Source organism: Ciona robusta, chromosome 1, assembly GCF_009617815.1.
Source record: "Ciona robusta chromosome 1, ASM961781v2".
In the NCBI taxonomy this organism is placed as follows: Eukaryota; Metazoa; Chordata; class Ascidiacea; order Phlebobranchia; family Cionidae; genus Ciona; species Ciona robusta.
This window is the reverse complement of record NC_143235.1, coordinates 14,162,303-14,188,341: the sequence shown is the minus strand read 5'-3', so window position 1 is coordinate 14,188,341 and position 26,039 is coordinate 14,162,303. Positions and strand designations below refer to the sequence as shown.

General features: G+C 34.8%; 4 protein-coding genes across 5 annotated transcripts; 3 read left to right on the top strand and 1 right to left on the bottom strand.

Annotated features, from left to right (window-relative positions):
• Positions 1 to 115: 115 nt before the first annotated feature.
• LOC149743572 (lysosomal Pro-X carboxypeptidase-like) lies at positions 116 to 2,216 on the top strand. The gene has a single exon (XM_089872926.1). The coding sequence runs from the start codon at positions 335 to 337 to the stop codon at positions 1,850 to 1,852; it is 1,518 nt and encodes a 505-aa protein (XP_089729052.1). The 5' UTR covers positions 116 to 334; the 3' UTR covers positions 1,853 to 2,216.
• A 997-nt stretch (positions 2,217 to 3,213) lies between these two features.
• Positions 3,214 to 4,406, top strand: LOC149743571 (small ribosomal subunit protein uS10m-like). Its single transcript, XM_089875741.1, has one exon. It carries the CDS (start codon positions 3,330 to 3,332, stop codon positions 4,008 to 4,010), a length of 681 nt encoding a protein of 226 aa, XP_089731867.1. The 5' UTR covers positions 3,214 to 3,329; the 3' UTR covers positions 4,011 to 4,406.
• On the top strand, positions 4,393 to 13,896 carry LOC149743570 (ubiquitin carboxyl-terminal hydrolase 5-like). Its single transcript, XM_089894102.1, has 20 exons — positions 4,393 to 4,532; positions 4,748 to 4,870; positions 5,108 to 5,171; positions 5,433 to 5,557; positions 5,814 to 5,908; positions 6,320 to 6,555; positions 7,304 to 7,398; positions 7,812 to 7,890; positions 8,240 to 8,357; positions 8,639 to 8,729; positions 9,020 to 9,142; positions 9,425 to 9,607; positions 9,944 to 10,049; positions 10,762 to 10,919; positions 11,517 to 11,625; positions 11,943 to 12,203; positions 12,522 to 12,634; positions 12,873 to 13,029; positions 13,189 to 13,273; positions 13,645 to 13,896. Exons 1-20 carry the CDS (start codon positions 4,428 to 4,430, stop codon positions 13,730 to 13,732), a joined length of 2,514 nt encoding a protein of 837 aa, XP_089750228.1. The 5' UTR covers positions 4,393 to 4,427; the 3' UTR covers positions 13,733 to 13,896.
• A 276-nt stretch (positions 13,897 to 14,172) lies between these two features.
• LOC149743569 (uncharacterized) lies at positions 14,173 to 25,490 on the bottom strand. 2 transcript variants are annotated; one of them, XM_089894137.1, is made up of 19 exons: positions 25,196 to 25,490; positions 24,596 to 24,730; positions 24,015 to 24,164; positions 21,882 to 21,996; positions 20,904 to 20,965; positions 20,538 to 20,586; positions 19,809 to 19,877; positions 19,550 to 19,588; positions 18,849 to 19,045; positions 18,345 to 18,488; positions 17,772 to 17,939; positions 17,408 to 17,517; positions 16,944 to 17,043; positions 16,533 to 16,637; positions 16,207 to 16,389; positions 15,730 to 15,883; positions 15,436 to 15,485; positions 15,207 to 15,255; positions 14,173 to 14,830 (listed from the first exon to the last, which is right to left on the bottom strand). In XM_089894137.1, the coding sequence occupies exons 1-19, from the start codon at positions 25,439 to 25,441 to the stop codon at positions 14,760 to 14,762; spliced, it is 2,196 nt and encodes a 731-aa protein (XP_089750263.1). In that variant the 5' UTR covers positions 25,442 to 25,490; the 3' UTR covers positions 14,173 to 14,759. The 2 variants fall into 2 exon arrangements, with proteins under 2 accessions (XP_089750263.1, XP_089750272.1); XM_089894146.1 differs by having other exon boundaries at positions 20,538 to 20,583.
• Between the last annotated feature and the right edge of the window lie 549 nt (positions 25,491 to 26,039).

Below are 26,039 nucleotides of genomic sequence, written 5' to 3'. Positions count from 1 at the left end.
CTACTACTACTATGGACACCTTCTCAATTTACTGAAGCTAAGCGCATTGTTTATTATTTCCCTTCGTATTTCCTGTAATGAATAACGGAAGGTGTGCGTTCATATTTTTCTGGGAATTGACCAACTCACATGCATGCAAATATCACAAAGGTCTCTTTAACCCGAGTATATACTAAGCTGATGGTTTAACCTAACCAATGCATATATATACTACATGTAGGTATAACTAACTATAACTATATGTAACTGTATATATAATATTTGGTAGTTATATTATACATTGGTTTAGTTATATAAGCATTGATTTATCTAAATGTTGCTTGTATTTTAGCGCATGGTGTTAAAAGAAAACGTAGGGTTATCTATTATGGCACAGTTAAACTTAGCTGCATTACTATTGCTGTGCTGCTTGTCGGTTGGATTTGGTTGGAGAGTTACAAAGAACGAAGGTTACATTTATCCAAAGGAACTTTACTTTAAGCAGAATCTTGACCACTTTGATTTTACCATCAATGCAACTTTCACACAACGTTATTTTGTTAGTGAGCAATACTGGACAAAGGTAAATGGACCTATATTCTTTTATACTGGAAATGAAGGGGATATTGAATTATTTATTAAGAACACTGGGCTTATGTGGGATATTGCTCCAATGTTCAAAGCCATGGTTGTGTTTGCAGAACATCGTTATTATGGGAAATCTAAACCCTTTGGGAACCTGAAACCTTCCACAAAAACTATTAAAGAATTCTCATACTTAACAGCTGAACAGGCTTTGGCTGATTTCGCAATTCTTGTTAAGCATATAAAGTCGACTGATTCAAAAGCAAAGAATAGTCCAGTGGTTGTGTTTGGTGGGTCCTATGGAGGAATGCTAAGTGCTTGGTTCAGGTTAAAATACCCCCATATTGTGACAGGAGCTATTGCAGCATCTGCACCAGTGCTTTACTTCCCTTCTACTGTAAAATGTAGTCAATACAACGAAGCGGTGACCAATAATTTTTTGAGTGTTCAGAATGGTGAGACTTGTGTTGCCAATATAAGGAATGTCTGGAAAACAATGAATGAAACGGCTAAAAAACCTGGTGGACTTAAGTTGTTGGGAGAAATATTTCATCTCTGTTCAGCAATAAATTCCTCCACAGCAGTGGAAAGTTTTATTAAAGACATCTTTGGCAATATGGCAATGGTTGATTACCCTTACGCAAATAACTTTTTGAGCAACATACCGGCATGGCCAGTTAACAAAACTTGTCAGCATTTAAGTGAGCCTAACTTGCAAGGGTTGGACTTACTGCAGGCAATGCATAGTGCAATAGGGGTGTATCAAAACTATACCGGGTCAGTCAAGTGTTATAATGTTAAGACAACAGAAACATCAAAACTATCTACAACACTGTGGAACTACATGACATGCGGGGCAATGGTCATGCCATTCTGTGCAAACGGCGTAACCGATATGTTCCCTGTTAAAAACTGGACCCAAGAAAGTTTCGACAAGAGTTGTTTTAAAAAGTATGGTATTAAATCCCGCCCTGAATGGGCCCTTACTGACTTCGGGGGCTCTAAGGCCGTAGAAGCCGGTAATATTGTATTTACAAATGGGCTTCTTGACCCATGGCATGTGGGTGGAGTACCTGAGATGAAAAGTGAATCCGTGGTGTCCATTTTAATGTGGGGTGCGGCTCATCACTTAGATCTACGACATGCAAATGATGCTGACCCGAGCTCTGTGGTGGAGGCACGCAAAACACAAGTTAAGCACATTGCTAAGTGGATAAGTTCAACTCAAGAGCGCTTAAGACCTTCAACGGCACATCGTGTTCGCAGAAAGAGAAGAGCATGTGAATAATTTTTTTCATGTGTTATAGAGAGGGTTGCATGTTAACTTTTATCTCAAAGCAGTTTTACCACTGTAAACATTCATATGACATGACACATGAATATTAAAATCAAGCCTATCATTTTGTTATATTTACAATCTATCGTGGACGTGACATTATCTTTGCTTAACTGTGTGCAGCAGTGACTAATTCATTACATTACTTTCCTATTTTGGGCAGTAAATACTATTTTCTGCTCCGTAGTGCAATACGTTAAGACCCTATTGAAAGGGAATGTATCAGTACCAGAAATTTATAAATGTGTCAGAAACAGTTTTGATTTTTTTGTTGATTATTTGTAAATTTAAACGAAATACACAAAGATTTTTCACAGATTTGTTTTGAAAGTGAACATTATATAAATATAGACGTGGTAGGACTTTGATACACCCACGACCACACTGTTAATTTACAGGGTGATAAACCATTGGTCCAAGGATAAGAAATATCAAAGAGGAAGTATTAGAAAAATATAATTTTAACACAAAAAAAAACTAAACAAAATTCACAAGTGTAGCTTGGAATTCAACTGAATGAGTATGACATAACTGTTTGCAGTTTGTCACTTAACAAGAAGTGCAACTCTTTGGTAAGCTTACAAATAAACAAATGAAACTTAATTATGACTTCACAATAATGATTATGATACCATGAAATTCCAGGGAAACACCCAGGGATTTTCCCATTTTTTTACCAAATTAAAGCTGTTACAATGGTAGCAGCGTCGAGCCTTGAATCCAATACCTCTGGGTTAGAGGCAGGAGCGCTAACCACTTCGCCACGGCGTCGGACAGGCGTAAAGTTAGGGGTGCCAGGAAATCGTTTGAGTATGACACCACAGTGTCTAAATATATGAAATATAACTGCACGAATATGACATGACAATGTATCAGTACTGTGATCTTTCGAATCACCTCGCGACAACAATGTTAACAAAGGTAATGCTTTATTGCTTTTACACATCGTCTATGTCAATAATTTGATAACACGACGTGCCTACTCATTAGGGCTGGGCTCTCTTGTTTACTGTATTCATATTTGTGGTAATTGATATTACACCAACCCTTATATTTATATGTATGTTAATTGTACGTCGTATTTTAAATATATTTACAATTTAAGTTGTCAAACACTTACCAGATTACAGTTTCGCCTTTCGTGCAGGCAGTTTTTCGCGGTAAAACGAAAACAGGTGGCGCTAATTGGTCAATTTATAAGTTGTTTATAGACAGGCATGTTCACTGTTGGTTTATATTGCAAAGTAATAGTAGACCACTTAATCGTGTATTTTAAACTATAATTCTCGTTTGGTTTTCGTTTTACCATTAAGACTTTAAAATGTTTGAATTTTAGGTACTAGGGTAACGGAATTTTGCATAATTTTACTCTGAAAGACGTGCGAATGGTCTGAAATGAATTGATAAATTCGTAAGACACAGTTGTACAATGTTTAGAAGTAGTGTTGCATTACTGACGAAACTACTGCCTCGTACAATACCGAAACCTGGACTTAATCCTCATAACAGCATAAAACTATTACCTGTGAAATGTTTATTTTCTACTAGTAACAAATTCAACGAAAATGGACAAACTGACAGTTTTGAAGTATCTGATAAAGAAGAAAAGCTTTACAGAGCTATTGATGTTTTAGTCAAGGGCCATGAAGCTGAGGTCCTTGAAAGTTATGTTAGATTTTGTGTTCTTGCGGCAGAAGAACTGGATATCCCAGTCAATGGCGTATTAAGACCTAAGTTCATAATGGACCGATTAACATTGCTAAAATCAAAACATATTTTCAAGAAACACAGAGTTCAATATGAAATGCGTACACACCGGAGGGTTGTGCAACTGGAAAAATTAACTGAATCCACAGCGAACGTTTTTCTTGAATATTTACAACGAAATGTTCCAGCTGGTGTCGCTATACATGTCCACAAGTGGGAGCTGGAGCGCATTCCCGCTCACATCCGAGATGAGATGGTGAAGAATATGAGCAAGATGACTCCGGAGGATTGGAAAAGAGAGAGCAAATATGCAGAGAAGATGTCAATTAAGAAGAAAACATCAAACAGCGATTATGAAGAATACCACACAACCAAGAAATATCTCTTAGGCACTACTATATAAACTCTAAACTTTCATATATATATTTTAAGTTGAAACAAGCTACAACTTTGGTATTTATCTAGTGTATTTTAATTATCTGTTTTGCAGAGTTTGCCAAGTGCACAGTTTTTTTGATTTTCAAATGTTTGGTAATGATTTGTCCCTTGCATTTTAAATTATTATCACTGAACACTAAACCAAATCTGTATGAAAGTATTTTCCCAATAGTGCACAGAAGTATACTTTGGGTGGCCATTTAGCGATTTTTAACAATTCTAAGCATCCACTCGAAAAAATATTCATTTTGCAACTTTGTCCATTCATCATAATACCATTGTTAGGACTGACCAGTTCTCATGAAGGTTGTTACACTTTCCAAACTTAAATTGTTGTCAAACTCTCAAACCAATCTAGAAATATTTAATATCAATAGGCAGGATGCCTGATACTGACTTGTTGGTGCCACTGCTGCCTTGTGTGAGGGTTCCAGGGTTGGGAGACAATGTTTATAAAGAAGAATGCTGCTTCTCATTTGATACACCGGTAATCATGCCTTAAATTCTCTAAATAAAGTTTTATAAATAGAATTGATGAATTACCGTGCTAATAGTAATACAGTTGGTAAACAATTTCAGCATCTGTTTATTGAATTAGATGGATTAAAGTGATATTTAAATGTATTTTCATAAAAGGCTAAGTTATATAGATTAGTTCCTTAATTTTTTGTATCCTAATTGACTGTATATACTTTGCTACAGAAATCTGATGATGGTTTATACATCTGTTTGAGCACTTTTCTTGGTTTCAATCGCAAATATGTTGAGTTATTCCATGAAACTACTGGCCATAAACTTTTTCTTCACGTGAAGCAAATAAAAAAGGTTTGTATGTTCATGTTTGTATTATAATACCACCTTTGCTACTGTAAATATGAATTATGAATACTGGGGAACAAATGAACATTCATTGGTTGTTTTTATGCAGTGTTTATTAAAACTTAATTTATTTTTTAAGATATTTGGATCTGTTACTTTCTATTCCATGTTTGTTTTTAAGCTGCAGAAGTATGTTTATTAATTCTTAATTACTATATTTAAACATGTATTGTTTTATTACAGATTTTGCCAAAGTCAGAAGAAGCATCTCCAGTCGAAAAAAAGAAACCAAAACGACTTGCTATTGGTGAGAATACGCTGTTATATCACTGATTAAATGAATGTAACTTGCTTTATCCTCGCCAGGCCGAAAAACAGTAGTTGTTATAACACGGGTGTTCTGTTTTATACACCTTGTGCTAGCTTACAAGTTACCAGCATATATGTTACTTTGTGGGTAAATAATTTTTTTGAATTTAAAAAAAAAAAAAGAGTTGGAGCTGGGTTAGAGGCAAAACCACTAACGCTTCGTCGCTACGCTGAGCAATAATATTTATGACCCTTTCAGGTATAGAAGGTGGGTTTGATGCAGCTAATGGTGAAAAGATTGAATATGAAGATGTCAATGAACTTGTTATTCTACCCGAGTTTAAAGTTATTGGTTTAGATAACATAGAGGAAATTCCATCAGTGGTAAGTTTCATTAAATGCCCTTTTGAATACATCACTATCCGTTTGATGGAATTTACTTTCTTGTTTTTTTTGTTTTTGACGGTAAACTTTTGTTTGTATGCTAAAATTGAATGCAGGTTATTTATTCTCATATGGAAGGGTAATGTCCACACCATGGGTCCTAGGGCCCCAAAACCTGATTCACATCTATTATAGTTGCGCGATCATGGGTAATCATATGCTGATTGTTTAACACAATACCCTGTTATAAATGTAGGTGCTTGCCAGTGTCAGTGGGATTCTTGCTTCAACTTCTGCATCAAAAAAAGAAGAAGAATTATCGTGGGATGGAGAAATAAGACCTGTGTCAAAGTAAGATGGACAAGCTTTTGTTTTAGTTATGTACGATGTGTAATGAAGTGTGTAAGAGATAGTGTCAGAATAGATCTGTGATTTCTTGCTGGCTTTTAATACAGCAACAACAAATATAGTAGGGTGGAGGAAGATGGCTGGTACTGATTGGCTTATGTGTCCTTGAGCGAGACACTTTGCTTCAACAGTCCAACATAGTGTTTACTAAATAGAATTTCGTACCCTTTTGACTTGGGTAAGGAGCCAACTCTGGCCTAAATCTCGGATCTAAAGGCATGCCACACTGTATGACCTTACCCACTGACAATGTAGCATAGAATAGAAATATGTTGCACAAGCTTTGGGGCTTTTCTCTTAAAATAAACTTCATCCATTTTAAAATTTAACATTAAAAATTGTTTTTATTTATAGACATGCAGAGAACCTACAACAACTCGATAACGGGGTAAAGATTCCCCCTAGTGGCTGGAAATGTTGCAAGTGTGATTTAACATCGAACTTGTGGTTGAATTTAACTGATGGAAAAATTTTGTGCGGTCGACGTTACTTTGATGGAACAGGAGGAAATAATCACGCTGTGGATCATTTCAAAGAAACTAAATATCCACTTGCTGTGAAGCTTGGAACCATCACTGCTTTTGGTGCAGGTAGGCTTGAGTATAGGCAACATGTTTTAACTTTTTTAATAACATTTTGGGTGACATCGTTAAAATACAGTTACACTCACAGTTGTCAAACATTGGAAACCTCATTGATTAATGTGGCGAATGCAATATACTTTGGCTCTGCTTGTTTGTATAGATAGCTCACAGCAGGGTAAAACCTGGGGTGACATTGTTAAAAAACAATTACACTTATAGTTGTCAAACATAGGGAACCTCAGTGAATAATGTGGTGAATTCAATATACTTTGGCTCTGCTAGTTTGTATAGACACCTAACAGCAGGGTAAAATCTGGGGTGACATTGTTAAAATACAGTTACACTCATAGTTGTCAAACATAGGGAACCTCATTGATTAATGTGGTGAATGCAATATATTTTGGCTCTGCTAGTTTGTATAGACACAAAACATCAGGGTAAAAGCTGGTTCTTGTTTAAAAATATCGGGTTCAATGGTCGTTGCTGCCACCATTGTGAAGGTTTGTGTATTATATGGCAATTGCTCCAACCCAGTGGTCACTAATTGGCTGTTCCTGAGATATCATCAGTTATAATGTTTATATTAGTTAATACCTTATATACCAGACGTTCATTCATATGATGTTTTTTATTTATATAATACAATACAATGACCTCTAATCCAGTGGTCACTAACTGGCTGTGCCTAAGATATCACAATGGCACACACATATATATATATCACTTGTTATAATGTTTATACCATCTATACCAGACGTTCACTCATATGATGAAGACACCATGGTAGAAGATCCTCATCTTGCTAAACATCTTTCACATTTTGGAATCAACATGATAAATATGCAGAAGGTTGGTTGGTGGCTAGCTAGTTTTGAATATGGCAATAAATGGGTTTTATTTCAACAGTTTATTTTGTGTTTTCAGTTTATTTTTTCTGTAGCATGGCATAAAAATTACAAAGGTTTTAAAATGTAGGAAAAACCAGATTTAAATGTATTATCATTTTCAAATGAACAAAAAATAAAATTTTGTATTTTAATAAACAAAAACATTTATTTTTATTTTCTTATGACAAAAACATGTATTTTTGTTTTTTAATAAACAAAGTCAATGTCATTCTGCAAAGTGACTAATAATTTTGACAGTGAAACTCGAGGCACAGGGTCTAACTTACGCCTATATTATGCCTGTTGTAAACAGAAATAATTTGGGAGAAAAGCACCATGAAAATTGACATATTAACTTCTTTAATTTTTCAACAGACAGAACAAACTATGACGGAACTAGAAATTGAATTGAATGAAAAAGTTGGAAACGAATGGGATCTCATACAAGAGTCAGGTTCGCTGTGATTTTTAATGACTTTGGTTTGAATCGATGAGTGCATGTCATTTTATACACCAGACACACATGGTATATTTAGATACCTCATGCTCACTGTCGAGTTATAACATGAGTGTCTTCTTTTACACCAGACATACATGGTGTATTCATACACATCATGCTCACTGTTAAGTTATAACATGGGTGTCCTTATATATAAAGACTGTCGTTGTCCTCATATAGACACCATGCTCACAAAAATGCTTTTTTTCAGAATACACACATAGCGTATTCATATTCCTTTTTTCATACACCTCATGCTCACTGTTGAGTTGCTAATATCGTTTTATTTTAAATTTTCTTTCAGGAAAAAATCTAAAACAACTCCAAGGTCCTGGTTTGGTAGGTTTGAACAATATGGGGAACACGTGTTATATGAACTCTGTTATACAAGTCTTATATAGCATACCAGAGTTTATGGAGAGGTATTTAATATACTACTTATATATATGTATACCCGTGTGTGGTTTGTGTATGTACTTTATGCCAATTTTACCACAATCTGGTTTGATTATAATAAAAAGAATGAGACATTTCATTATATGTAAACGCTTGATGAGAACATCTGACCTTGGACGGGCTGTCAAGGGAAGATCTCCCATCCACTGCCATTAAATACCTTGCCTCCTACCTTTGGTGAAGGGACAGATTAAACATCTAGTGAGGACCATGCGGTTGATTAAAAAATGTTGCCATTTTGTTTAAGGTACACCACAGAAGATAGGTGCAGAGATTTGTTCAAGAGAAAGTTGTCAACACTGGCTAACCTACATTCTAATGGTTGGTCTGCTGCAAAGGTAGCTACACCATGCTCGATGTCAAGTTATAACATGGGTGTCTTCTTATACACCAGACACACATGGTGTATTCATACACCTCATGCTTACTGTCAAGTTATAACATGGGTGTCTTCTTATACACCAGACACACATGGTGTATTCATACACCTCATTCTCACTGTTGAGTTAAACATGGGTGTCTTCTTATACACCAGACACACGTATTCATTCATCTTGAGCTCACTGTCGAGTTATAACATGTGCTCTTTACACACCCACAAAATTACAAATTGCTCAAATAATTTCAGGCTTCAAATGAAATCCAGAATCGAGTTTTAGAATCCTCGGGTGACTTCTCGATACAATTATGCAAATTAGGTCTTGCACTTACTTCACCAGACATGTTGAAACATCAAGATTCAACAAAACAGGTATGTTGTACTGGTGTGGAGGCTGCTATGAATGAATGTAACTTGCTTTATCTTCGCATGGCCAAAAAAAAGACAGTCTTTATAACACGGATGTACTATTTCATACACCTTGTGCCCGCTTACAAGTCACCACTGTTGTAGTACACATCAAACTCATAGATATATTGTAAAATTTAGAGTTACACCATTTCGATTATGTACTATATATGATGTTATCTTATATTCACAAAAATAAATGACTATATAACTCAACATACAAACTCATACAAATCATATAAACAGGAAGTGACCTCGTGCTCTGTGACCCCACGAACCATGAAAAGGATTGTGGGTAGGGGTCACCCAGAGTTTTCCACCAACAGACAGCAAGATACGCATGAGTTTTTACTTCATGTTCTCTCAGTAATCGAGCGTTCCGAACATAAAAACGGATCAGTTTCTCCAGGGGAGGTCTTCAGGTTTATGGTGGGTAGTTTGTGTGGTTGTATTTTGTTATCTGTATGTGATCTTGTAAAAAATTCCCTGAGAATCTGACCCTGATCTGGTGCTCATAGAGTTGAACGATTCTTGTGTGAAGAAATACGGTCTGGATCTGGTGCCACGAAAAACACACAAAATCAATTTTAACCTAGTGGATACAATTGGCTTGATTTTTGTTTGTTATTGTTTTGTTTTTTATTTGCAATCCTTTTCATGCCTCCCTATCTAATTAATTAATAACCAAAACAATTTATTCTATTTTACAAATGGAAAGCTATATTTAGTTTTCATAGTAACTGTTTACCTCTCTACTGCAACCAGGTGGAAGACAGGATTGAGTGTCAAGCAAGCAAACAGGTTCGTTACACCAAACGTAGCGATTATGCTCTTGCTCTACCAATACCCCTTGAAGCTGCTACTAATAAAGGTAACTTGAAAGCAATAATATATGTAACTTATCTATTGTCGCATGGCCGGAAAACGACAGTCGTTATAACACATGTGCTCTGTTCCCTACACCTCTTGCCTGCATACGAGTTTTCATGTACGTTACTTTTGGGTGATTATTTTTTTAATGAGTTGTTTGATTGGTAGTTAATGGGTGGGGTGTTAGGGCCTGAAGGGAACTTTTTTTTTAAAGTAATTTTTTTTTTTTAATATTAACTTGGCTTTTATGATGTCCTTACACCTACATGCTTACTGTCATGCATACACCAGACATACATGGTGAATTTATACACCTCATGCTCAATTTTTGGTTAGTACATCATTATTATACTAATACTTTCTTTCACCATTTATTTCCACACTACCCTAATTAGATAATAAGGAAACCCTAATTCGGTATGGATTTATTAACATACTAACCAATGTTTACTGAGTCTGCAAAGACGATTAACGGTAACGGGTAAACATGAGCGAAATAAGTAAACACATTGAAATGCAATAATACAACGTTAACACAACGAAATGAAGCTCGAGGCAAGCGAGTGACGTAACAAACGACTCGTTCTGTAGTTAGCCACGCGCGAACGATCAAGTAACAATGGGCGACATAAACATATATATACAATGAATAGTGACGTGGTTCGCTGGCTGTAAACACAATATCATCTACTAATAACCTTCCTTTTCCACAGCTGCTGTAGGTGAATACCAAGCAGTGGTTGAAGCAAACAAGAAAGATGTTTCAGTCAAGGTGGGCGAGGTAGTTCGTCCTTCTATTCCATACACAGCTTGCATTGAAGCGTTCGCACATGATGAACTTATCCAAGATTTTTGGAGCTCAGCAGTAAAGGTGAGGATATATATAGTAGGGTGGGGGAAGATGGGACACCTTTTGAATCTATTTTCTTCTCCAATTTTGTAGTAAACAAACATTCAACGATTTTTTTATAAAACTGTATCCTCACGGCTCTCATAGACCGCTGTTAATTGTTCAAAACACGATCAGAATATTTGGTTATTATGTGTCAAAGGTGTCCCATCTTCCCCCACCCTACTATATGTTGTGATTTGAAATGCTCTTTTGCATGTTGTGATTTCGTCCTTTGACCTGTGCCATTTGGAAAATGTTATAGATTTTGCTATAGATAATGCAAAGATATATATTATGTTATTATGTTTTATTCTCGTCTAAACCACTGAGACACGGCCCACGGCACCAGCCAAATATATATATGTTGTGTTTTACTTGGAAATGCTCTACTGCATTTGCAAATGTTATAGGTTTTGATATGGATAAGCTAAGTCCGTGAATTTTTTTTATAACCTATATACACTAAATCCTGAAATGTCATCATTTTAATTTAATCTTTTTGCAAATGTGTGCCAAATTTGCAAATGTTAGAAATTTTGTAAAGAAAAGTCTGTGAAAAATGATTTTATTGTCTAGGAAAAAGCAGAAGCAAAGAAACGAACTCGATTTGTGACGTTTCCTGATTATCTCGTTGTTCAAATGAAGAAGTTCACAGTTGGGGAAGATTGGGTGCCAAAGAAATTAGGTTTGTGCGATATCTCTTAGTTTGTGTGATGGAATGTTTAACTAAAGAGATCTCATTATTTGTGAATAAACGATAAAGGCGTTTGCAATATTTGGAGTTTGGGTATTTTCATTAAACATTTAACCTTCCTTTTTTGGGCTGTGCCACTGTTGTCACCATTTGGGGTAAAATTAAGATATTTTAAGTCTTTATTTCTCAACGGCTTTTTTTTTGGATTAAAAATGCAGTTGTGATACTTTTTTCTATGTTGAGGAAACACCCCATATATTATTTTATGATTTATTTTTTTCTGACATTGTCGCAATTGTCACCACCAGATGTCAGTGTTGAGATGCCGGACATTTTAAACTTAAACGACCTCCGAGGTGGGGGGTTGCAGAAAGACGAGACGCTTCTCCCCGATATTGAGCCCCCTTCAGCCCCACCTAGTGAGCCGTTAATCGAGATTGACGAGGAAGCCGTGATCGCGATCAGCCAGATGGGATTTCCCCTAACCCGATGCCGTGACGCGCTGGTTGCCACGGGTAACATGGGTGTCGAAGCCGCAGTTATGTGGTTGATGGAAAACAATATGCCAGGTGGGGTTTTTGATAAAAATGTTGGTAAATTTAAATAAAAATTGCAGATAATAAAAGCATCTAATTACAAAAATGCAATAAAAAGTTTTAAAAGAAAAATTACACACAAAAAAAATAAATATAATGGAATAGATAAGATAGTAATATGGTTTATGGAAAAGTTTTAAAGGTTGTAAACATTACATGTAAAGATTACATCTTTTTTCCAAAATACTTTATGAATTTTTAAAATGTTAAAATCACTTTAAAATTTTCTTTTTAAATTACTTAGTTTTGGAAATAAAATAGAAATAAAAAAAACTTGACTTTACATCACAGAGCCAGCAGGTGCAGCAGCAGCACAACCTAGTGGAGCAAGTGACGGGAACGTAGCTTCGATTGTTGCAATGGGGTTTACTGAAGGTCAAGCTAAGAAGGCTCTTCACGCTACAGTGAGTTTATAATTAAATCAAATCTTCTGGCAAGATTTATTTTTCTAGTCACTTCAGGGTCCCAGGATAAAGGGCCAGAGTTGGCCTAACACTCAGAAGCTTATATATTCCTTTATGTCACTGTTTCGGGATATTTGTTTTGTTATAATATTTTTGCAGAATCCACAAAATCATAGTGCATTGGATATTTTGCACGAAATTGTAATATATTTGATGCTTTAAATCGATACCATTTTAGGGCAATAACCTTGAAAGAGCAGCTGATTGGATATTTTCACATCTCGACGAATTAGATTCAATTGAGGTGGACACTCCCCTTGAACCAGCCAATCAGGTGGCAGCTGGTGACACACCCATGGATACAAGCGCCAACCATTTAAAAGATGGTTCAGGAAGTAAGGAGAAAATTGAATAGTTTTTATAAAATTTAATTTTAATTTTTTTTATGTAAATATGTTATTTTAAAAAAAAAGTTTTAATTTCCAGACAGTATTTTTTTGTGATTTTGTTATGTGTTAAAAAAAACTATTTGTAAAATGTTATTATTTTTCTAGATTACGAATTGTTTGCATTTATTAGTCATATGGGAAGTTCTACCATGTGTGGACATTATGTGTGTCATATTAAAAAGGATGGGAGGTAGGTTGAATGGTTTATTTATGTAGGTCAGATTTATTGTTAATTGAAAATCTTTTTTTGATGTGTCATATCTAGTGTATAACTAGGCAATTTTTATCAAGTTTTTAAATAAACTTTATTTATCCTTGCGTGCTGGGGCAACGACAGTCTAAATAGCTTGGGTGTACTGTTTATACACCTCGTTCCCACTTCGAGTCACCACAATTTAAACATGTGGGTGATCAAGTGATTGGTAGGAGATGTATCTACCAATAACAATCTTGATATTATCTTCTAAATTATTTATGCAAAACTAAAAGTGCATTTCATACACCTCGTACCATCGATTGTTTTACTGGCGGATTTTAAGTTTTAACCCCCTAATGTTCAAGGTGGGTGATATTTAATGATGAAAAAGTAGCTGAATCGGAGCAACCACCGAAAGATCTTGGGTATATCTATTTCTACAAGCGAGCGTGAGATTTCTATGTCAATATTTCAATCTACTGTGTCCCCTGCTACATAAACATCATATATCTCAACTCTAAGATATCTATGGTGCAATGCTCCATGCATGTTGTGTTTATGGTTCACCCATGTTAGGGCTGAAGCATGAAATTAAAATAAAGTTCAAATTTATCTCATGTTTGTTTATTGATGGAAACGAAGGACATTATGATGTCATAATGATTTTTCTTTTTGGGATATTAGTTTAATTTGACAACAATTTTAAATTAATGTAACTTATTTATCTTTGTGTTGCGGGCAAGGATAAATAGTTACAACGTCAGTCATTATAACCCGGTGTTTTTTTTTCTTATACAACTTCCCGATTAACACTTTTGTTGGCAATTTTTTTTGTTTTGATATCAGTGTCAAGCATCTTTCGTTACGATGTAAGCACTTAATCACTGAGTCACGACACTGGACTTGTTTTATTAATTATGTTATCATGCAGAAGGACACACGCACATCGTATCCAGCCTTGTACGCACTCTAACCATTAAAACTTCCACAGTCCATTTAAAGATCCCACTATTAGATGCAGTATAGACACAGGTTTAATATAGGATTTTTCATGTATATGGCTAACATTTAGATTTTAGTCAAACCACTAATGAACACTGGGTTGAAGCATTAACTATTACAGCCAATTAATAGAGTTAAGTTTCCAGTTTATAAAGCAATATAGACACATATGTTTAATATCAACACAGTAAGTACAGGTAAAGCTTACAACACTGGTAAATATACTTAGCATACAAGCATAGAGAAGCATTAATGGACAGGCCAGTCTAGTTTCTAAATTAAACTTTTAGTTTAAATATTAGATCTTATTGTTGGTGAACGAAAGTGTTGTATAATAATAAATAGTTTTCTCTATTTGCTGTTCTAGTTTCTATTATCAATCGGATAACTTAAAATTCTGAATGAATTCATCAATCTATACTGAAGATAAAATTGTAGTCATTGTTGCAAAAATGTTTTGTTATGATTTGATGTTGCGTTAAAATCCCACCACTAGAGGCATGATCAATGTTGTCATGGCGACGAGAATAAAAGATATTTTGTTGGCATCTAAGAAAATTGTTAAAATAAATGCATAAAATAAAGATTTTCTGGTTAGTTTCAATACAAACATGACAGTAATTATGATACATTGTTTTTACAATATTAACAACTCTTTAGTGATCACTGGATTGAATTAAATTCTTTAAGTTTTTTCCCAATACACTATAGTGACCAGTTTATGACAAGAAAATAATAGAGATATTTAGGAAAATTAGTGAATATGACACACCATGGTTTAAATAAATGCCAAATTTACCACTTTAGAAACCATAGTACTCTTGGAGTCTGCTGTTATACAGTTATATTTCATACAATCACATAACTGGTGCCATTAAAAGTTATATATAAACCCAAATATATAAATTTCAAACCACCCCCTTACCTGCTCCACCACGGCCACCTCCGTGTCCAGCTGTGTTCACGTTACCAGACTATAAACAAAAACCTAAGTTACAATATCGCACATAACATAAATTCTAAGAAAATTTTATTTATATCTTTGAATTTAGTATCGAAGGTCAGATTAATTAAAACAGCGAAGAGAATGGAATTAGCACCAAAATAATAGTTGTTAAAACAGACTTTGGATAAAAAGTGTGGACTTAATTTACCTGCTTTGCTGGAGACGGTTGTTGAACTATTTGCGCTTCTGCTAGATTGCCTGAAATTTATATTTAAAGTTAGGTTTTTATTTAAATGCTACCACGCATGTTAGAAGCCTGATTGTTCTCATATTTAAGCACTTGAAAGAATTTATGAATTACTTAATAATAATAACTTATTCTGTCTCTTTTTATTTGCGACTTAATTAAATAAATGATTAAATGTAACTTTTTAATCCTTGCATGTCATTGGCAAGATGCAAGTACTCTACTTTGTCACGCCGACTTTAATGTAAAACTTACCCTGCTCAGTTGAACGGTTAGAATTCTCCGAAATAGCTGGTCTCTCCTCCCTCCCTCTCACATTCTCCTCCTCATTTTCTCCTGGTGTTTCTCTTTCATTCTCTTCACTCACCACTCCATCTCCTTCCAATGAGATCTCATTTGAATCTTCAACCTTGAAAATTAATCCTTTATTTTTTATCTTTTTTGAAAATGTCAGAGTGTTTATGTTAAGTATTCCAACATATCAAAGCATAAAGAATAAGGTGTATGAGGCCAATAAACATGGTGTTTAACAGGAAGAATACCCAAACCATGAATGAACTGGTCATGATGTGCAATAAGACAGCTACAACCTGGCAGTGGGCATAAGGTGCATGCAGTCACAGTTTATGGTGTGACACCCTGTATGCGTATGACATGAATTTTTTCTCAATTTCTTTTTTTTCTCAAATTCAGCGAGCATGAGGTATATGTAGTCAGACTAAAAGATGAAACCTGGATTGGAGAATTAGTCGTCTCATGTTCAAACACAGTAGTTGAAGGATTTGGCAACTCCATGGCGCCCTCTTCAGGAAACTCCCTTACAATATCACTGACACTTGGTGTCCCCTCTTCCACATCATGAACTAACATGATTGGTCCGGCGGAAATATGAATTCTCTGCGTTTCATTTGCACTCTGTAAATCAAAATAACACAACATTGTTAAATGCATGGGCGCTAACCACTGCGAAACGTGGCCCAACAACTGCTGTCTTGATGACTGTTACAATACTGTATCCCCATGGGTTAATGCCAAGTAACTGGAAAATAAACAATCACCCCGACATTTCTTCTTCTACGAGACGCATCCTCACAATTGTAAGGACATCTTGCTGAACTTTCACTTCCAACAGTACAAACTATGAGCTCACAATGAACATAGATCTGTAACAATTAAAATAATCAGGAAATAATGAGTGTTACTTATTTATCTTAGCAGGGCAAGGCAACAGCAGTTGTAATAACACGGGTGTTCTGTTTCATAAACCTTGTGTCTGCTTACCAGTTATCACATATATAACTTATTTATTTTCGCATGGCAAGGCAACAGCAGTTGTAATAACACGGGTGTTCTGTTTCATACACTCCGTGTCAGCTTATGATTACCACATAAGTGACTTTGCCAGTGATTGTTCCTGTATATGAATTAATGTCACTTATTTCATATCAATCAGAACTTAGCATCCTTACCTTGGTGTTGAATCCTAGAAAGCGAAATGCTTGGACGCTAAACCGAGATATTTTTCCTGAGTCACTTGGCTCCAAACGAAATGTCTCATCAAAAATACAGCTGTAAAAGTAATGGCTTTTGATATGAAATCATATTATTTTGATTAAAATCGATTTACATGATGACTAATAATTCTCACATAGCGTCTGCCATATAATCTGTGCTTTTATTTTGCTGGTGTCTGATTATTTCCTTAGGCAACAGATTTCTTCATGTTTTTTTATGTATGGCTAATAATTTGGACAACCATTAGTGACCACTTGGTTGGAGCAATTGCTGTTAGGTGTTTTGAGCAAGGACAAATCCGCCAACAATTGTAGCAGCGACAAGCCTTAAATCCTTAACCCCTGGGCTAGAAATAGGCGCGCAAACCACTTTGCCACGGCGCCAATCAAAGACACAAGCTGTATGAATACTAACTTACCCTTCCTCCATCATACGATAGTTGTTTGCATTGTACGGATCTTCGTTCGGGGTTGCTATACACGTTACCGGGTGTAGCTCCACTTGGTTGCTCGTCATTCTTAAACGAATCTTTAACAAAAAATGTAAAAAAATGTTTTTTTGCTATTTGTTTACAAAGGTTTTTTTACTTTTTAAAGCATTGGGCAGACTTTAGCCCCCATTTCAGATTTCACAAAATACTAAAAAAACAAAATTAGTTTACTCAAATATAAATGTTAACAACCATTTTTTCAAATTAAGTAACTATTGCGCAAAGTATATCACAAAGGTGTTTATTATAACAACAAAGATTTTCATTATTACATAACAAGTAACATTCTTACTTCAAAATACAGCCGTTGGTTGATGCTGATTCTTATTGGGTAATCTGAGCTTGGATAGGGACAGCCATATGTGCTATTCTTGTAAATAAGAAACACATGTGGGAGATTTGGACCATTCTGGACGGTGACGCGAATCCTTGGTCGACTCTCAACAGGTCGGAAGTTTTGCTGCAATGTAAGATTTATCTTATTTAATATAAAGTATTATGTTATTTAATGAATTAAGTAACAAATTATCTTATTTACCATTGTCCTATTCAATCAATTATGTAAACCTCAAGGACTAAAACCCACTGTTCTGACTTCTGATAGCCATTATGTACATACCAAAATGAAAACCATGTGTGGATGAATGTGAGTGGCGAGCAACGACACTCGTTATTTATCCTGCATGGCGGGGCAACGACACTCATTTTATTTTTATACACTTCGTGATCGCTTTTGAGTTACCACATATATAACTTCTTAGATAGTTTATAACAGCAGCTTTGAAACAACATTTCATGTTATGTTTTGTGAGCATAAAAATAAATATTTCCAACAAACAGACAACAGCAATAACTCCCCACCCACCATCAACATATGTCTTTGTGGATATCTACAGTCCAATACCATATACTCCAATGACTCAGTGATTTCTTGTTGAGTCCGCAATATAGAACCACGACTCAGCAATCGAACAGTGTTGCTAAATGACATCTCGTCACCTCGGATGTTCTAAAAATAATAGGTTCGTCGTTTCCGTTTTTTTAATTAAAAAAGAGACTATGATTGTAGCCTATATGAATAAAAGAATGAATAAATGTGAATAAATGTAACTTCAACACCAGGATGTTCTGTCTTATACATATCATGCCTGCTTACAAGTTACCACGTAGGTAACTTTGTAGGTGATTGTTTTTCATTCTTTAGTCTGGTGTATAAAAACACAACAACGTTTAAACTTAACAGTGCTGACCACAAGATTTATAAATCCATGTATGAAGTGCTATTGGACACCTATCTGGTAACAAAACAACAAAATATCCATTTTATAATCTGTCAAGTACAAATACCCAACCCTAACACCCTTCTTACCCTTGCTACAGTCCCACACCCATCCAAAGTAACGTGTACAATAAGATGAGTCGAATTACGTCTCGGTTGGCATGAAGCGTTGTTTAACACAATAGTTGCTTCTAACATCTGTGGGAAATATTGCAGAGGGCAGGCAGCCTTCATAATGTAGGGGGTACATTCAAGGTGGCAGGTAGGTCTGTTGTAAGTTGGTGTTTCTGCAATTAAATGTTTAATTAAATACTGAATGTGCGCCCTGGTGTATAATATAATTTCAAACTTGATCCTTGAAATAGTATAAAAATATAAAATAATACAAATATAAGCAAGGCGCAAGAATGGTGTTTCTAGATGTAAATGTAACATAGTATTTATCTCTTTGAGTATGGTGACAACCATTAAATTATTAAAATAACAAAATGAAATGGAATTAGTAGCAAAAAAAAACATTCAATAAATAAATAAGTAACTAAATAAATGTATCTATACCCTAAATCTTTTAAAATGTTGAAAATAATTTATTTGTAACAAAAACAAGAAAATACATTATAATCTTATGACAGGAAAGTGACTTAGCAAACCTAAAAAGTAAAAATGTTATTATTAAAAAGATGTGATTTTTTTTCCGACAAAATTGCAACACAAAATATATTTTGGGTTGAAATAAACACAATTTAAAACATTTCTATAAATATCTATACTCTGTACATATGTATTCTCACCCATATCTCCTGATGATGTTTGTTCAACAGATTCTGCTTCTAATGAAACATAAATGAAATACTTCAGTTATTATGATAATATATAAATCAAATCAACGTTTTTTAAATATTGGGTTGAATTTACATCGTTAATATGGCTGGTTCATGAATAAAAAAGAAAAGAATCTTAAGAAACTTTTAATTAACATTAAAGAAGTTAAAAATGTATAAAATATTTAATAGTTTTAGAGATTGAATAAAACAAATATAAACTTGTGACCTTGTGTTGAATTATCTTCAGTTGAATTGTTGACACCAGGTCCGTATGCAACCACAGTTAGTGGGAGATCTGAATAAATATATTGTTGTTATTTGTCTGATGTATCACAATAATCTGTATTAAATAAACTGACAAACTGTAAGTGTAAATGTAAGTGTAAATACAATAATAATATAAAAGTATAATAAAGTATAATAATATAAAAAAATACAGGTATAATATGCCTGACAACACCATTTTATATATTGGTATTTCTTCTGACAATCTTGTCCGACAAATGTCACCATAATCTGTATTAAATTAACCGTAAATGTAAATTCTTTGTCTGCTAAATATGTTGTTGTTATTTTGTTTTAGTCTTTGGGCAAGAGTTTTGCTAACAGGTGTTTTTTTTGTAAAAGAGCCGAAGCACAAGTTTAATATGCCTGGCAGCAAGAGTACATATATATTGTTATTACTTCTGGCAAACGTCACAATAATCTGTCTTAAATAAGCTGTAAATGTTATTCATTTGTCTGCGGTAAAACTTTTAGTCATGCATTTGAGTTTTAACTAATATTTTTTCCACCGACCAGTCTTTGGAACATATTTCTTTGCAGTTGGGATCCCTTTTTTAATCTATATTGTTTTTAAATTTATATACAACAATTCCATTGTCTCTTTGTTATGAAAATTTTTCATAAAGTTAATTGTATAAAGTATAAGAAACACAGTATAAATTATAAATACCTGTTTCGTTCAACACTTGACTGGAGTTGGTCACTTCCCATGTTTCCTGCTGATAAACCAGGTTATAGTCTGACTCTGCTTTGTTAAATGTATGAAAGAATGAATGAAACTCATATTTGTCCTTGCGTGTCAGGCAACGACAGTCAATATAACACAGTGTTCTGTTTCACACACCTCGCACCTGCTTATAAGTTTTTTACTTTTATTATTTTGTATGGGTGCGATCTTTGAGGACCTGAGACTTAGGCCAGTTGGGCCCATTACCCCATTGCTTATGGGACACCACGTATGTAACTTTGTGGGGGATTATAATGTAATACGAGTGTTAATTTTTAGGAATGCATAAGTGTAGGATAACTTAAGTACCACTGGTATTTCAGGAGTTCCTGTCGTTACTGAAGGTTCTTCTGTAGTTTGTAGAACAACATCTAAATAGAAACCATATTAAATCACGGATAATTTAATCTTCAATTTAAACAACACAAACGCACAATCTTACTGTGTTACTGTTATGTTACAATAAACTGTATTTATTTCTTTGGTCACAGATTAGAATATTATTAAAACAAAACACTTAAGTAGTGGTAAAACAACGCAACAACATAATATAAAAGCTAAAAAATAAATAAATATCAAATAAATTTACACTAAACTGTTTCATCATTGGTTCCTATACATTGTCATTGCATTTATTTTTGATCAAAGTAGGAAAGAAACTTAAACCATGAAAAGTATTGGCAACATTTTTTTTGGCTTAAAGCAATTTCCTATTTTCATTAATTATTTATTCTTGCAGATTACTTTAGGGGTATATAAAGCACGCAATCGCTTAAATCCTTAATTATAACAAGCTTAATTCACAACTTAACACAGTGTATCCTTATGTGTGACACCATTATTGCATTAAAGCTGAGATTTGAACTGAGATTTGGGTCCCTTCCCTAGACTATTAATGTGCATTTAAAGACAAACCAGTGTATACACTTTGTACTGTATGCATTTAATCCGAATTTTTCTTGTCTTCTTCATTATCAAGTAATACCATAGGTCTCTTTTTAAATATCAGGCTCATTAGGATTTTTGACTTATATTTATAACTTTTATATACTAGACTTATAAAGAGGGGAGTGGGGGAAGATGGGACATTTTTAGCACATAATATTTAAATATTCTGATCGTGTTTTAAACAATTAACAACGGTCTATAGGAGTTGTGAGGATATGGTTTAATAGTTTATTTTAATGTTCTTTGTTTACTACTAATAGGGACGAAAAAATAAAATAAAAAGGTGTCTCATCTTCCCCCAACCTACTATATTATAAGACTGTTCAGCACAACAATTACCTTGTATTTGTGGGTGAGTGACTTGAACTTCTTCTGGTTCAACTTCACATATATAAGCTTCCCTGCCCGCGCACACAGTGTCGTACCAGTTAGCGATGCTACGTGTGCCAACCAGCTGTGGATTAATTGAATAATAGAATGAATGCAGTTTAGATATTTTTACGTGGCGGGGCAACGACAGTCGTTATAACACCGGTATTGTGTTTCCTACACTTCGTGTCCGCTTACGAGTTACCACGTGTATGTAACTTATTTATCCTCGCATGGCAGGAAAACAACAGTCGTTATAACACGGTGTCCTGTTGACCTGTTCCATACACCTTGTGCCAGCGTACGTATTACCATGGACGACAGTCGGTATACGTGATAACTCGTAAGCGGGCAGAGGTAGAAACAATACACCCGTGTTATACCGACACGCAAGTTACATTCACTTTTTGCATTCAAGTAATGAAAGTATTAACGGTGTATGTGTCTTATCGCAGGAAATAGATCAAAACAAATGATCACTAATGGGTTGTTTTGTTATATATACAAAATTATATAAAAAAATAAAATAATAAATAGGCCTTTACCAACGAATGTGCATACGTGGTAACTAGTGTTAAGCGGACACTGGGTGTATAGGCTATATGAAATGAAGCCACACCTGTGTTGTAACGACTACGATGGTTTGTGTTTACAATATTTACTCAGTCACTCAGAAAAAGGTTTTTAGACTTCTCACCATTTTGAATTATCAATATTTCATGAATTGGTTGATTATTTGTTTATACTACGTAATAATGGGTTGAACAATTAACCTCAGACGACTTATTGTTCTGGTTTCACTCTAATTGTAGGGGACAATGCTAAAAGTCCGCTGCACGCGTTTAAATGATCGTTTTGGCACATCTGTAACACATAGCGTTAGATTTTGATAAAAATTGTAAAACGTTTTTTTTTAAATCGAGTTTTTAAAGAAGTTTTTATTAAACTCGTTTACAAATAGTCCTTACTGACCCTTATTTTTTTAAATAAGAATTCTAAATTTCCTTAACAAATTAAATTACCACAGCCGTTTAAAATTTTCGTTTTTGTGCATGTTTTTTGTTTATTTTCTCATTTAACGAATGTTTTCAGAACTCACATTTAAAAGCATACGTATAGAAGGGTTGGGGAAGATGGGACACCTTTTCATTCTTTTTTAACTTGTTTAGGACATTTAGACGTCCCATTTGGTAGTTAACAAAGAACATTTAAAGAAATTTAAAACCGTATCCTCACGACTCCTTTAGACCGTTAGTTGTTCAAAACACGTTCAGGATATTTTGGATAATATGTGCTAAAGTTTTTCCGTCTTACCCCAACATATCATATAACGCTAAAAAAAATTCCCGCGTTACATGTTGGTATATGAGTTATATAACTTTGATATTTCTTCCCATTATAGTAGATCATATTCCTTTGCATTTCCCTGCCCACGGCATTGCATTATTTACGACCTAGCGACGAAGTATTTATCCAACATAGCAACATGTACAGACTCATTGCAAAGGTAAAAACGGTGGTCTTTCATATAAGTCGCTCAATTTCATTAAATGGTTTGAAATATAAATCATTCATGAGTTTTCTGTCGCGTGTTAATACATCACACAAGTAATTGCATTGAACTCCCACGTAATAAGTACATGGCGTGTGTTTGCAAACCACTATTTCATAATCGATTATTTTTGGTTAAATTAGAAACGTTATACACAATTAATATACGAATGTTTGCTATTAGTTTACACAATTTAACGGTGGACATGAGGTGTACGAACACACGGGTCTAATATTTACTAGAAATTACAATATCCATTAATATATAGAGGAGTGGGGGAAGATGGAACACATTTTCATTCTGTTTTTTTCTTTCCATTTGGTAATAAACAAACAATATTCAAAAAGTTGTAAAACCGTATCCTCAAGATTCCCATAAACCGCTGTTAGTTGTTTAAAACAGGATATTTGGATATTATGTGCTAAAGGTGTCCCATCTTCCCCCACAGTACTGTACATCAGGATATTTAAACACATATAGGCTTCCAATGCAATTTAACCAAGTCTTATATCCAATATATACCAGGGTACACGGTGTATATTTCAACTTACCATGAATGTTATTTTGACGCAGTCTTGTCTATCCGCCCTCTCACCTGATCTCGCCCCACCACTATCGGGTTCTTGAACCATCCATGGCGCAAACGAACCGTCAACCAACGGTTGTTGGTCGTCTATCCATGTTAGGGTTCCTTCCACTTCCTACAAGGAGCATGTTAAATGATTAGAACTTGTTTTATCCTCGCGTGGCTGGAAAACGACAGTCTTTATAACACAGGCGTTCATGCACCTCCAACTTACGAGTTGCCAAGTATGTTACTTTGTGGGTGATTATTTTTAGCTCTTAAGGTCATAGTTAGCGCCAAATTATCAGCCATACAAAAAAAATAAAAACAAACAAAAAATAATCACCCACAGAGTAACATACGCGGTAACTTGTAAGCTGGCACGAGGTGTTAAACCTGTGTGATAACGACTGTCGTTTTCCGACCACGAAAGTAAGTTAAATTCCTTTATTCGGTTTCCTAAATAAAAACAGCCCCTTCCCCCCAAAGAAAGACAGGAGCGCTAACCAACTGAGCTACCTCACAGGTACATTATAGGCATATAATGTCATTGTATATTTGACCCACTCTGTCAGAAAGGCCAATCCATGCTCTTTGACTGAGTCCATTATCCGTGACGTATTTCGCCAACCCTGTAATCGTTAATCGCTCCTTAGGTGTCGCTAGAGTGGCGCCTATTTCATCGCATTTGTCGATTGCATTCTGTGATTTATGAAAGTTTAAGCATAAGAGAAAATAGCGGAAATTATGATGGGATGTAGAGTGTCGGTCTTGCTGGAAGTTTTTCAGTTATATATTTCAATTTTTTTTTCGCTTTCTATCGATATTTTTCAGAATGTATAGTAGGGTGGGGGAAGGTGGACCTTTAGCACATAATTTTATCGTGTTTTAAACAAAGCTCATCGTGTTTTAAACAATTAACAACGGTTTATGGGAGTCGTGAGGATACAGTTTTATAAGTTGTTGAGGGTTTTTTGTTTACTTCCAAATGGGAAAAGAAAATGGAGTAATTAGCTGTCCCATCTTCCCCCAATCCTACTATACATTTGTGTCATTGATTGTTAGCTGATAGCTGATAGTTCCCGTTTCTTCGTTAATATAATTAATATGATATTGATATCAAGACAGTTAAAATATTATAGAACAGGAAATGTTAAAAAAACTTACTTGAAATGTTGTTTTCTCGCTGAAGAACTTATAACATTTCGGGTCGCCTTTTTCACCTGGCACGTTGCTATGACTAGGTTCCACGTATACGAAGCCACTTGGGCAAAGATGGTCATAGTTTTCCTCCACTGGTATAACAGGTTGGGCAATCACCACAACACTTTGTGCTTGGTTTGTTATTGTGTTTAACACAAGGAAAGCTGAGATCATTCGCCAGCCTTGCTGGGTTAAATCAAAACTTGACATTTTTAACTTCTATAAAAACCCAACTTAATCAGTCTTTGTCCTGTAATAGTTATTGTGGTTTTTGTTTCATTTCGTACAGTGTTATAAGACTGTTTGGATACCACGAGCACATAATATTCTATATTTCCTAATCGTGGAAGATGGGACACCTTCAGCACATAATTTCTAATTATTTTATCCTGTTTTAAACAATTGACAACGGTCTATAAGAATCGTGAGGATTCATTCGGTTTTAAATTTCTTTGAATGTTTTTTGTTTAATTCCAAACGAGACAAGAAACTTTAACGAAAAAGTATCCCATATTCCCCCACTCTACTATATATAAACTAAAGCTTAAAACTCTACGCTCTTATTCTTTTTAACGCACACAAGACTTCTCCACAGCCTATCTGCATATACACCACTAATAAACACTCCTAAATGCAGCGCTCACATACGAACTTGCACAGCCCCTTCGCTGCTGTAGAACCGTTGGAATTTTATTTGTAGTCTAAACAGCGTCTTCACGTTTGCATTAATATTTTATCATCGTTTCAACTTGAGCGGGCTGTTATCGCTTCAAAGCGGAGCCAATTTAAACCGGTACCTTTTCCGTGT

Excerpts from the sequence above, each read along its gene's own strand:
- LOC149743569 (XM_089894137.1), bottom strand. The coding sequence starts at position 25,441 with ATGTCAAGTTTTGATTTAACCCAGCAAGGCTGGCGAATGATCTCAGCT. Across the intron at positions 21,997-24,014 it reads GCGTCAAAATAACATTCATG|CTGGTTGGCACACGTAGCAT; the intron begins GTAAGTTGAAAT and ends ATTAATCCACAG. Across the intron at positions 17,044-17,407 it reads TATCGTATGATGGAGGAAGG|CTGTATTTTTGATGAGACAT; the intron begins GTAAGTTAGTAT and ends TTACTTTTACAG.
- LOC149743570 (XM_089894102.1), top strand. The coding sequence starts at position 4,428 with ATGCCTGATACTGACTTGTTGGTGCCACTGCTGCCTTGTGTGAGGGTT. Across the intron at positions 7,891-8,239 it reads GGATCTCATACAAGAGTCAG|GAAAAAATCTAAAACAACTC; the intron begins GTTCGCTGTGAT and ends ATTTTCTTTCAG. Across the intron at positions 8,730-9,019 it reads ATGGTTGGTCTGCTGCAAAG|GCTTCAAATGAAATCCAGAA; the intron begins GTAGCTACACCA and ends AAATAATTTCAG.
- LOC149743571 (XM_089875741.1), top strand. The coding sequence starts at position 3,330 with ATGTTTAGAAGTAGTGTTGCATTACTGACGAAACTACTGCCTCGTACA.
- LOC149743572 (XM_089872926.1), top strand. The coding sequence starts at position 335 with ATGGTGTTAAAAGAAAACGTAGGGTTATCTATTATGGCACAGTTAAAC.